General features: G+C 41.2%; 1 protein-coding gene across 1 annotated transcript; it reads right to left on the bottom strand.

Annotated features, from left to right (window-relative positions):
• Nucleotides 1-520: 520 nt before the first annotated feature.
• Nucleotides 521-12,721, bottom strand: lig3 (ligase III, DNA, ATP-dependent). The gene is made up of 21 exons (XM_089017607.1): nt 12,633-12,721; nt 11,831-12,310; nt 11,159-11,293; nt 10,843-11,064; nt 10,612-10,763; nt 10,362-10,528; nt 9,858-9,935; nt 9,619-9,787; nt 8,504-8,659; nt 6,774-6,905; nt 6,577-6,656; nt 5,959-6,046; nt 5,719-5,796; nt 5,469-5,592; nt 4,559-4,701; nt 4,379-4,453; nt 3,380-3,526; nt 3,131-3,272; nt 2,166-2,230; nt 1,976-2,086; nt 521-931 (listed from the first exon to the last, which is right to left on the bottom strand). Exons 2-21 carry the CDS (start codon nt 12,288-12,290, stop codon nt 677-679), a joined length of 2,979 nt encoding a protein of 992 aa, XP_088873733.1. The 5' UTR covers nt 12,291-12,310; nt 12,633-12,721; the 3' UTR covers nt 521-676.
• Nucleotides 12,722-12,932: the final 211 nt, after the last annotated feature.

Here is a 12,932-nt window from a genome sequence, read left to right as displayed (position 1 = left end):
CTCATATAACTCCAGAGCCATAGAACTTGGGAATTAACCCTTTTTTTCTGATGAAAGAAGAGCTCTGACTCAGCTGTTGTTAAAGTGCCATAGAAACCAATATGTAAGTATTGCATTGTATTTTGTAGATCCGCCCTCATTTCAAGCTCAGATAACTCCAGACCCATATAATTTAGGAATTAACCTTTTTTTCTGATGAAAGAAGAGCTCTTACTCAGCAGTTGTTAAGTCGCTATATAAACCAATATGTATGTATTGCATTGTATTTTGTAGATCCACCCCCATTTCAAGCTCAGATAACTCCAGAGCCATATAATTTAGGAATTAACTCTTATTCTGTTGAAAGAAGAGAGCCTCAGGTTTCTAATGCTGTATTGAATGTTTATGTAGTCCTAAAACACAATATTCCATGGGTCCTGGAATTTGAGTGACAATGACAAAAACCCTGGCACTGGCGTGGACACATTTTTGCACATTGTCCACTAGTGAAGGTGTTCAACCAAAAAAATTCGACATTAAGTCTCCTACCTCCCGTTGCTTTATTTGAATTACCGCAGCCAATCACGATCCCTCAGGAGGTTACCACGGTGACGCATCAACGCCGCGGGGGGGTGAAAGACTTGGAAAAATGACAAAAATGTTTGGTTTTGGATTGTTTTTTTTTTTTTTTTTGCTATTAGCAAGGAGCAACCACACGCCTCTTGCGGATGCACTCCCAGACCCAACCGGGCGTCACCCGCTGTGCCCGGCGGGCACCATCGCCCCCTCCGTCGCCCTCCCGATCGTCGGCCAGGATGTGAGTGGCCGAGGCGGCGTCGTATTCCGCCACCAGGTCGCCGTCGTAAGCTACAAAGTAGCGCCGTAACTTGGCAAAATCCTCCACGGCGGACGGCAGGAAGAGCTTGATGCCGCTGAAGATGTCCAGAAGGGTCTGTCACACACAAAAAAATTGATGAAATATAGATATTTTTTTGAAGATCTTCCAATTCAGACTTGCTAAACGCTAGCAAAGAGACAAACAAAATGGCTGTCACCCCCAAAAAATATATGAAATAGTGATACCTTGGCCCACTAACTTAATTGGTTCTCAGACAGAGTGTGTAAAGCGAAAAGTGTATCCCAAAAAATAATTTCCCATAGGAAACTATTAAAATAAGAATAATCCGTTCCCAGGTCCCCATAAAACATAATTTTCTAATTTTCTAAGCCTTAAAACTACACAAAATATACCTTATTTTATGTATAATAAATGTGCTCTGGTATTATAATTAAAGAAATGAACTACAGTATAATAAAGTCGTTTTATTGACCTTTGTGATGGTCATTAATGGCTTGATGGAATGGAGTGACCGGTTTCCTCAGCATTAACCACGTCACTTGATGAGGAACGTAGCCTTCTTTCACCATCTTGAGGAATGATACCTTGTAGGTGCTTTCTCTGCCATCATTTTACCTAGTTCCTCATCAACTGTTCTTTTTAGCTGTGTTGATAGCTTTTTGCATCAAGTGTACAGATGTTTTGTGCGGGTTATTTGTGGAGCCTCATTTATAGGATATTTTAACCTTGCAGTCTACATTCTGCCTTTGAACTATCAAAGTTGAAACGAGTCCAAATGTCACTGTTTTCTATCCATTTTCTCTCTCTCTCTGTCGCCTGCCTGTCTCTTTAATGTTTAAACCACCTCCCCTCACTGCTGCGCTCTTGACCAATCACGTGGCTTTAACCGAAGACTGGGGGCGGGAATAAAGGACCAAAATAGTGGGCTTTTCTTGTTAGGAGAACGGGCTCGTTCTCGAACGACGCATCACTCATTGTGGCGCTCCGTGCGTGTCCCGAAAAATAGTTTGTATGCCAAGGTAAAAATTTCATCAATTTAACGTTCGTAAACCGAAAAGTTCGTAAGCTAAGGGGTTTGTAAACCGAGGTATCACTCTAATCATCGAACAAAATGGCGGCAATGAAATCCACACGCACCTTGTCGTGGTCAGACCGGATCATCTGCGGGGTCGGAGGCGGCGGCGTCGCCGTCGCCTTGGTCGTTCCGCCGTGTCCGTTGCTCTGCACGCTTTCGGCGCTCTTCCTCACCTGCGAATCCAAAATGGAGACGTTAAAAAAAAATGGTGAGCGGGAGGCTTGCGTGATTTGAAAAGGGTGACGTTGGTACCTTTTTGGGGGCGGGGGAGTTGGGCTCCGATTTTACCGCCTTGCGTTTGGCCGGGGTTATGTTAGCTGTGGGAGGACACCATTTAATAAACATGTCTTTAGATTACATGACATTAAATAAACTTTATTAGTCTCACAATGGAGAAATGCACAATTCATAGCAGTAAAGTTATGAAAGGAACACGTTTTATTTCCAATAATAATCATCATCATCATCATAAGAACAATAAATTGTATTTATAAGAGCCTGTCAAAACTCTCAAGGACACTTTAAAGGATACGTTTTTCTGCGGGTGAGCAGCGGCAACCACATTAGCCAGCGTTCACTCAACACAGAAGTGTAATAAAAGGGTATTTTTAAAAATTATAAATATATATTTTTTGTTTTGTTATTATTTTAATTATATATATATATATATATATATATATATATTTTAAGTAACCAAAATATATACATTTATTTTAGAAGCAAACCATATATTATATAATTATATATTTTGTGTATTATTTATCTTGTATTTTTTATTATTTTATATTATTATATATAATTATATAATTTATATATATATAAAATTAAAATATATAATTATATAATGTATTGTTTGCTTAAAAAATATCTATATGTTGTATATTGTATGTATTTGTGTATTATTTATTTTGTATTTTTTATTATGTATATTTTTTTAATTACATTTTTGTGACAAAAATATAGAAATATATTTTAGAAGCAAACCGTATATAATTATATATATATTATTTATTGTGTATTTGGTATTATTAATTTATTTTCATTAAAAAAAAAAAAATACTTTGTGTGAGCAAAATATACAAATATATTTTAGAAAAATAGGGGATATAATTATAATTGTATTTATTATTATTATTATTTTATGTATTATTTTTTAAATAATTGATGGATAGGTTTATTAATAAGGAGATGGTAATGGGAAAAGCTTTGCAACTGACTGGCTTTCTTTGGAACGGCGCTCTGGGGAGGCGGCGGCGAATTGCCGGCGCTGTCTCCGCTGTCTCCGTCCGTCTTATCTTGTCCAGAAGGTCCCGCCGTCACTTGGAAATCGCAGTTCTCCTTGGAGATGCGATACAGTTCCTGACGGCAAGGCGGAAAGAAAGTAGGAAGCGCGTCAAAAAAAAAACAACCAAAAAAAAAAAGGCGTACCGGGAAGACGACGACAGAGGACGAGGCGGGCGGCGTACTTTGAGCTGCGGCAGGTTGGTGGCGCTCTTCCAGTCTTTGTCGTCGCGGATGCGCGTCATGCGCGGGAAGCGGATGGAGATGCCGTCGGCCGTGTGCATCTCCGACTTGGAAAACTCGGCGCCCGTAATCTCCCATACGGGCGCTTGCTAGTAATCCCCCCAAAATAAACACACATTTTTCATTATTTCATTAATTAATTATAATAATAAAAATAATTAAAAAAAAAAATAAATAAAATAAATACAATAATTATTTAATTAATAATTATTTAACTGAATTAGAAAGCCCTTAATAATCCCACAGTGGGAATATTTGCTATTAATAATAATGTCATTCTCAACCTCAAATTTGAGCGATTGCATCAACTAGCAACCTAGCTGGCTATCTGTCTAGCTACGTAGCTGGCTATCGAGCTAGCTACCTAGCATGCTAATAAAAATAAAAATAACAATAATAATAACACATTATATTTATAAGCGCCTTTCAAAACTCTCAAGGTCACTGTACAGTCACAGGATAAGTTTTTCTGTGTGTGAGCAGCGGCAGCTACAAGTGCCAGCGTTCACTCAACCCAGAAGTAACTCAAATAAGTAGAAAGCTAGCTAGATAGCTATATAGCTAATATGTAGCAAGCTAGCTAGCTATATAATTAATAGTGAGCCGGCTCGATAGCTATATAATTGATAGCTAGCTACATAGCTACACAGATAGAAAATAGATATCTATTAACTATCTATTAGCTATCTATTGGCTAGCTATTAGCTATCTATTAGATAGCTATTAGCTACATATTAGCTAGCTAGCTAGCTTTCTATCTATTTGCGTTATACCGGGTTGAGTGAACGCTGGCGCATGTGGCTGCCGCTGCTCACCCGCAGAAAAACTGATCCTGTGACTGTAAAGTGACCTTGAGAGTTTTGAAAGGTGCTTAGAAATGAAATGGATTATGATTATGATTATTATTAGAGTTATCCAGAACATAAGAGGGTCAGTCTAACCTCAGGACTCCGGATGAGGAAATCCGGATAGTAGTTCTTGACGATTTTCAGCCAATCGGGGATTTTGCCGGGATCCTGCGAAAAATGACGGGCGGGCGCACAAAAAAAAAAAACGATGAACGAGGTTGCCAGTGAATTCGCGGGAGTCTTCTTTCTTTCTTTCTTGTTGTCATCGCCGACCTTGCTGATTTTGACCACGTCCAGTTCTTTCTGTAGCCGAGCTAACATGGCGTCGTCGTAGCCGCCGGAGCATTTGGTGACGGTGCACCACTTTTTGGAATCCGGGTCGTAGCAGCCCATCAGGAAGCTGGACATGATGCCGCCTAGCACGGAGGACGGACGGTTGTTGCGAAGACAAAGACAAAAAGGAAAGCAATCTAGCTAGCCATCGTTTAGCTATCTAGCATGCTAGGTAGCTATCTATGGTGCTTATAAATGAAATGTATTATTATTGCTGTATCTATTAGCTAGCTAGCTACCTAACTATCTATTAGCTGTCTAGCTGGCTCGATAGCTATCTAGTTAGCTATCTAGCTATCTATCTATTAGCATTGGTATCCTGTGACTGTAAACTGACCTTGAGAGTTCTAAAAAGTGCTTATAAATGAAATGTATTATTATTATTGCTGTATCTATTAGCTATCTATCTAGCTACCTAACTATCTATTTGCTATTTATTAGTTATCTATTAGCTGTCTGGCTGGCTGGTTAGCTATCTAGTTAGCTATCGTTTAGCTATCTAGGTAGCTATCCATTAGCGATGGTATCCTGTGACTGTAAAGTGACCTTGAGAGTTTTTAAAGGTACTTATAAATGAAATGGATTATTATTATTATTGCTGTATCTATTAGCTAGCTAGCTACATAACAATCCATTTGCTATTTATTAGCTATCTATTAGCTGTCTGGCTGGCTCATTAGCTATCTAGTTAGCTATCGTTTAGCTATCTAGATAGCTATCCATTAGCGATGGTATCCTGTGACAGTAAAGTGACCTTGAGAGTTTTGAAAGGTGCTTAGAAATGAAATGTACAGTATTATTATTACTGCATCTATTAGCTAGCTAGCTAGCTAACTATCTATTTGCGCACCATTGGAGCCTTTCCCGTAAAAAGCGCCGAGCACCACCAGGTCGGCCGTGTCGGCCATGGCGCCCTCGTTCAGGTAGTCCTTCTTCACCTTCAGCCAGTGACGCTTGCCTGGTTCGTACGAGCCCTGATGGACGCAGATGGACGGACAGAGAGACAAATGTGGACACACACACACACACACACACACACAAAACCAAGTCATCAGCACGCCATGTTTGTCTTCATTAACTGGAAAAACAAAATGTCTGACCTTCACGTCTTTGAGGACCAGGCCTTCTAAGCCTTCTCTGATGACTCGAGTGATCATGTCGGCCAGGTCTCTCGCACGCTAGACACACACGGACACACGCTAATGCTAAATATTGTGTGTGCGTGTGTTATCAGAAAGTGTTGTCCTCACTCCTTATATGGAGTTACCCGGACCTCACAAAAAACGTTGAAACAGGAATGTGTGTGTGTGTGTGTGTGTGTGTGTCAGGTGGGTCCTTACGGTGACGTGTTTCATTTCCGAGAAGAGGATTCGGTTGGGTACTTCCACCATGTTGTCATGCAGGAACTTCCTACGCTCGCACAACGGCCTGTAGACAACGTTGACATTTTTTTTTTTGTGTGTGAGACAGGAAAATTAAAAGAACTGCTTCATGTCACAAAGAGGGTACAGCAAGTGCTGAAGAATGAACGACTCTGTCTTTGTCTCGTCATATTATTTGTTATTTAGTTTTTTGTTTTTGTTTTTTTTTTACTTCAAAATGGCGCCGTGAGAGTGGCTGTCCTTCCAGCAGATCCTGTATTTTGTTTTTCTACTTCTTTTTTTCCTTTCCTCTTCCTTCGTAACTTTGCTGCTGTGAAATGTTAATTTCTCCACTACGAGACAAATAAAAATAATTATAATAATAATACATTTCATTTACAAGCGGCTTTCAAAATAAAGGTACATCCAATCCAATTAAAAAAAAGCAGCCATTTTGACGATGGCTCATAATTCTCCAAAAGCTATACAATAAAATCGTTTTAGATCAATTAAAAAAAAAATAGGTGTTTATGGTGATATTGCATATGAATTCACATTTTATGAGATAATCTCTTCCTATTTATGTGCTGCGCGTACCTTTCCATGAGACTGTTGCCGTTGAAGTAGATGCAGTCAAAAACAAAGAGGCAGACGTTGGCGTCTTGAAAAGCCGCTTTCTGGAACACACACACACACACACACACACACACACACACACGCAAAAAAGACAAAAGAGCGCTCTAAGACGCCATTAGCAAAAATGTCGGGGGGGTCAGGGGTCAAACTCCTCTGACCTTATGCACGCCCAGCGTGCCGAAGGGAAGCGGCTTGCTGGTGTTGGTGTCGATGAGTAGAACCTCGGCGTCCAAAATCATACTGTGGCCGCCGGGGAACGCCTGCGGGATGTAGTCCTTGAAGTGGGCCACCTGGAGACAGCGACATAAAAAAATAAAATCATCATCATAAATAAATACAATTCATAAAATAACACGAGTCAAAAATATATATATATAATAAATAAATAAAAATAAAATAACAATAATAAATAAAAGTAATAACATAACATGAGTCAAAAACAACCAATAAACACAAATATAATACATATATAAAAATAAAATAATAATAAAATTAATAACATCACAAGAGTCAAAAAACAATCAATAAACACAAATATAATAAATCAATAAAAATAATAATAAATAAAATGACGAGTCAAAAAACAATCAGTAACAAATATAACAAATAAATAAAATTAAAATAATGAGTCAAAAAGGAATCAATTAGCACAAATATAATAAATCAATAAAAATAAAATAATAATAAAATTAGTAAAATAACAAGAGTAAATACCACAAATAAAAAAATAACACGAGTAAAAAAATAATACATAAAAATCTAATAACAATAATAAATAAAAGTAATAACATAACATGAGTCAAAAAACAATCAATATACACAAATACAGTACATAAATAAAAATAAAATAATAATAAAATTAATAACATTACAAGAGTCGAAAAACAATCAATAAACACAAATATAATAAATCAATAAAAATATAAATAAATGAAATGAGTCAAAAAACACAATCAGTAACCACAAATATAACAAATAAAATTAAAATAATATAAATAAATAAAATAACGAGTCAAAAAGCAATCAATCAGCACAAATAAATAAATAAAAATAAAATACTAATAAATAAAATTAATAAAATAACATGAGTCAAAAAACAATCAATAAACACAAATATAATAAATAAATACAAATAAAAGAATACTCATAAATAAAATAAATAAAATAACACGAGTTAAAAAACAATCAATAAACACAAATATAATAAATAAATACAAATAAAAGAATACTCATAAATAAAATAAATAAAATAACACGAGTTAAAAAACAATCAATAAACACAAATATAACAAATAACTGACATAATAATACATAAAATTAATAACATAAGTGAAAAAACAGAAAACAAAAGACATTTTTGACAAGTTAGGACCTTTTGTCCGGTCCTCAAAAGTTATTTTTTTTTCATTCTAAATTCTACATATGCATCTGTTAATGTTTCAGAGAGGTCCTCACAAATTCACCCAAAATGATTTTTTTTTCATTTCAATTGGATACACACACTTTTTACTCACTGTGTGTTTATGTGTATGTGTGTGTGCATGGTTAATGAGATGAAAATGTTCATACGACAAAAAGTAAAAATGATATTTTAACCAAATTCACTACAGGGGTGAGGACTTTGAATGTACCCATTCAGAGTCCTCACGCCTGCTGTTAGTTCAGTTTCAAGGCCACTTTTTATTTCTTTGTTTTTAAAGTTGATGTGGGGAATGGGCTGACATTTAATGTTCAAATGGAACACTAGATCTTCTCTAAACCTATCAGCAACGGTGGTCCTCACTCCTTTATCTGGAGTTACCCGGACCTCACAAAACCATTGAAACAAAAATGTGTGTGTGTGTGTGTGCGTGCGTGTGTGTGTGTGTGTGTGCGTGTTTCGACTCACTTTATGCGGCAAGACGGGTTTGAGGCTGCGACTGAAGTAGTTGAAGCTGTCGCCGCTCTTGTGCACCTGCACACGCTCGCCGTCGTACTTGATCTCCGAGTACATGCCGTTGGGGCACTTCTTCATGGCGTACTCGATGGATTTGCACGCCTCCGCCTGGGAAGGGGGAAAAAAAATACATTCAAATACAGTCATACCTTGGTGTACAAACTTAATTGCGTGTGTAAGGCAAAAAGTGTGTATCCCAAAAATGTATTTCCCATAGGAAACCATTAAAATGAGAATAATCCGTTCCCAGGTCCCCATAAAACATCATTTTCTATTTTCTAAGCCTTAAGACTACACAAAATAGACCTTATTTTATGTATAATAAATGTGCTATGGTATTATAATTATATAAATAAACTGTACTATATAATAAAGTCTGTTTATTTACCTTTGTGATGGTCGTTGATGGCTTGACGGAATGGAGTGGCCGCTTTCATCAGCGTTAAACACTTGATGAGGAACGTAGCCTTCTTCTTTCACCATCCTGAGGGATGATCCTTTGTAGGTGCTTTCTCTGCGATCATTTTACCTTGTTCTTCATCAACTGTGTTCTGTTTAGCTGGGTTGATAGCTTTTTGCATTAAGTGTACAGATGGTTTGTGCGGGTTATTTGTGGAGCCTGATTGATGGGATATTTTAACCTTGCAATCTACACTCTGCTTTTGAACTAAGTTGAAAGGAGTCCAAATTTCACTGTTTTCTATCCATTTTCTCACTCTCTCTCTGTCGTCTACCTGTCTCTTTAATGTTTAAACCACCTCCCCTTACTGCTGCGCTCTTGACCAATCACGTGGCTTTAACCGAAGACTGGGGGCGGGGAATAGAGGACAAAAATAGTGAGTTGCCATTTTCTTGTTAGGAGAACGGGCTCGTTCGCCAACGACACATCACTCGTTGCGGCGCTCCGTGTCTATCCCGAAAAATAGTTTGTATGCCAAGGTAAAATGTTCATAAATTTAAGGCTCGTAAACCAAAAAGTTCGTAAGCTAAGGGGTTCGTAAACCGAGGTATCACTGTACTAGGAAAACACCAAGGTACCGCAGATAAGTCAGAGTGCGACGACGTACCAGCATGGGCTGAACGGGCGTCATGAGCGAGGCCTCCACGGTCAACAGCTTGCGTGGCCCCAAACCGTGCAAGGCCTCCTGCCGGTTCCTCAGCACCCGATCGATCACGTCTCCCAGGTTGCGGGAGGCCTTGAAGGCGTCGTAGGCGTTGGGGTCCACCGCGTCCAGTCTGGGCGTGACAAACGGCCGTGAGGGAGAAGCTGACCAGTCAAGGGGAGGCCAATCGAGCGGTCTCTTACACATGCTTGGCTCCGGCGTTCATCTTGAGGTCGTGCTTGATGAGGCGGATGATGCCTTTCAGGTCGTTGCCGGTGCACCTGAGGGTGGAGGAAGCGGTAGGCGTTAGCGAGGTGGCATTAGCGTGGCGCCGTTGGCGAGGCGGCGCAAGCGAGGCAACGTTAGCATTGTGCCTTTAGCATGATGGCGTTAGAATAAAGTATTAGCATGGCTCCTTTAGCATGGTGGCAATTATGACTATGCGGCAAGACAGGTTTAGCATGGTGGCGTTAGTGAAGCGGCGTTAGCGAGGCGGCGTTAGCGAGGTGACGTTAGCGATGCAACGTTAACAAGGCGACGTTAGCAAGGCAACGGTAGCGAGGCTGCGTTATTATGGCGACGTTGTCATAGCGGCGTTAGCATTGTGGCATTAGCATGGCGGCACTAGCATGGTAGTGATTATGACGATGCGGCAAGACGGATTTAGCATGATGGCGCAAGCATGGCGCCGTTAGCGTGGCGCTCACTTTTTAGCAACGTCCTCCAGCTCGGCCTGCTGCTCGTCCTCCTTCGTGAGCTGCGCTAGCCGGGTTAGCGAAGCGTCCACTTCCTGGATGGTCAGCAGGCTCTTGGCCGACGGCGGGAAAGCTTTGCTCTCTTCGAAGAACATGCGAACCGTCTCCGACACGTCGCCCTGGCAGTGAAAAAAAAAAGGAGCTAAAATGACAAAATGGCCGACCGATTTTTGGTGCTATGTATTTGCGTGGCGCTACAGACCTTCTCCAGATCTCGCACCATGTCGTCCTGGTTGCAGCGGAACACGCGGCTGAAGAGTTTGACGATCTGCTTATCGTTGAGGTTGTACACGCTCTTCACCACGCCGGGCAGAAGCAGCTTCACCGTCAGGTACATGTCGCCGTGGAATTCGTCTACGCCAGGAGGAGAACGGGTAGAGCGATTAACACGGCCGCCAAACGCCGGCGGCGCGCTTCCTTCGTGGGGTTCCACCTCCGCCGGTTCCGTTGTGCAGGAACTTCTCGATGATCCGCGTTTTGGTGTTGTAGCTGTTGTTTTCCGCCACGGTGGCGCAAAGCTTGCGGAACTCCCGAAACAGGCAGTCCTTGTGGCGGCGGTCGCACTGCTTCGCAGACAAAGCGCTGCCCTGATTGGCCGACAAAGTCGTCGTTGGCGATGACGACGTCGTGGATGGGGAGGCGCTCGCCTTGGTCGCTGGGCGGGAAACGTGCGGAAAAAATGCTCACAACGCTACAAAAGTCCGCTAGCTTAATGGCGGAAATACGCCAGCGACAAGCGCTTTGCTTACCGGTGAAGCCTGAAAATTTGCGCGGCGCATTGAGCGAGGCTGCGGCGTCGGCGGCCGGTGACGTCCGACTTGGCAGTTTGGCCGACTTGGCCGGGGTTTTCTTCTGCGGGCTCGACTTCACTTTGGACATTAGCTCTGTAAAGGCAAACAAAGTTACTTTTGGTGAGTATTTTGCATATTTTGGAGTATTTAGGTAGCTTAAGCTATCTATTGGCTGGCGATCTACCTGGCTATATATTAGCGATCTAGCTAGCTATCTATTACCTATCTAACTGGCTAGCTATCGAGCTGGCCATCTATTAGCGAGATAGCTAGCTTTCTATCTATTTGAGTCACTTCCGGGTTGCGTGAACGCTGGCGGGTGTGGCTGCTGCTGCTCACCCACAGAAAAACTGATCCTGTGACTGTAAAGTGACCTTGAGAGTTTTGAAAGCTGCTTAGAAATGAAATGTATTATTATTATTATTCTGAAGATTTTTTGGGGTAGTAGAGTACATTTTAAACTGCAGGTAACATCCGACTTACGACCGAATTCCGTTCCGAACAAACGGTCGTAAGTCAAAATGATCGTAAGTCGAAATCCATTCGAAATGTTGACTAGAGACTCGGAGGCTAAATGACTGGCAAAAATCCCCCCTCTGGTGCCATCACGTGGTCGATTCCAAGAAGTACCTGAGACGTGTCGGTTGATGAGTTCTTTATCCTCATCCTGCAGCTCCTCCCAACCTTCCAGTTCGGTGATGTCCTCGATCTTCTTGGTGGTGGCACGGGCGCGTTCCAGCTTGTCAAACATGCATTTGATGTGGTACCACTCCTTCATTTCACCTGCCGACTCGCTGAAGGGGTTTGGGACCACCTTGCCGATGCGCGCCGTCCCCTTGGCGATCTTGTCCTTGCATTTCTTGCAACCGGCCGTGCCGCGTTTGGCGTATTCCACCAAGAAACGCTGCTCCGCCATGACGTCGGGCGCGGGTGAGGTGAACCGGAGGACCCCGTGACGGTCGAGAAGACGTCGCCGAAAAGGGGGCTCGGGAGGCGGGGAGAGGAGTCGACAAAAGGTCACCCGGAGCTGGGGGGTGAAGGGGCGAAGGTCGAGGGTCTTTTTGGCCAGCAAAATAACGCGCCTGTGCATCAACACTTGCTACTTACGACCTGAGGAAAAGATGAGTGACAACGTCAGGTTTGACGACACATCGAAAACGAACTTATTTTAAAATGAAATTCGTTGTTTTAAGACATTTGTGTTAAAATAGTCCAAACCCTCAAAATCTCGTGTGATTTCAACTGTGTACGAATCAGCGACGTGTAAGTTGTGCTACACGGTAGGTTAGCATCGAAGCTAGGTTTTTAGTCACGCCGGACAGGACGCTACACACGCCCCCCGTTTCTACAATTAACTGGCAATTTCTTTCTTTTCACACAAAACTAAATTTTGAAGATCATTTTTTTAAATCGGCGATCATCGCGATTGTACCTTGTAGATTGTTGACAGATTGTAAGAGTGAGGTTTTTAAATGGTGTCTCCGTGGCATTGTTGTCGGCTGAACGCGCAGTTAAGTGAACGATCTTTCGCTAATGGTTTGGCCACTTCCGGTTAGAGAATAAACGTTCACACCCGAGTGTTGTCTGAATGACAACATTTACGCGGGTGAGTTTTGTCCATATCTTATATAGATATTGTAAATACATGTATCCTTTTTTTTAATAAAATAGTCAAACAAGTTGAACCCGTCGCTGAGATGACCTCCATTTGAATTTTACTTGAACATATATA

Source organism: Hippocampus bargibanti, linkage group LG16 (assembly GCF_051943395.1).
Source record: "Hippocampus bargibanti isolate YZ-2025 linkage group LG16, ASM5194339v1, whole genome shotgun sequence".
Lineage (NCBI taxonomy): Eukaryota > Metazoa > Chordata > Actinopteri > Syngnathiformes > Syngnathidae > Hippocampus > Hippocampus bargibanti.
This window is presented reverse-complemented; position numbering and strand designations above follow the sequence as displayed.

Coding starts and splice junctions, on each gene's coding strand:
- lig3 (XM_089017607.1), bottom strand. CDS start 12,290: ATGCACAGGCGCGTTATTTTGCTGGCCAAAAAGACCCTCGACCTTCGC. Junction 8,660..9,618: donor CGCCCGTTCAGCCCATGCTG/GTACGTCGTCGC, acceptor CCCCCTTCCCAG/GCGGAGGCGTGCAAATCCAT. Junction 6,047..6,576: donor GGCAACAGTCTCATGGAAAG/GTACGCGCAGCA, acceptor CGTTGTCTACAG/GCCGTTGTGCGAGCGTAGGA.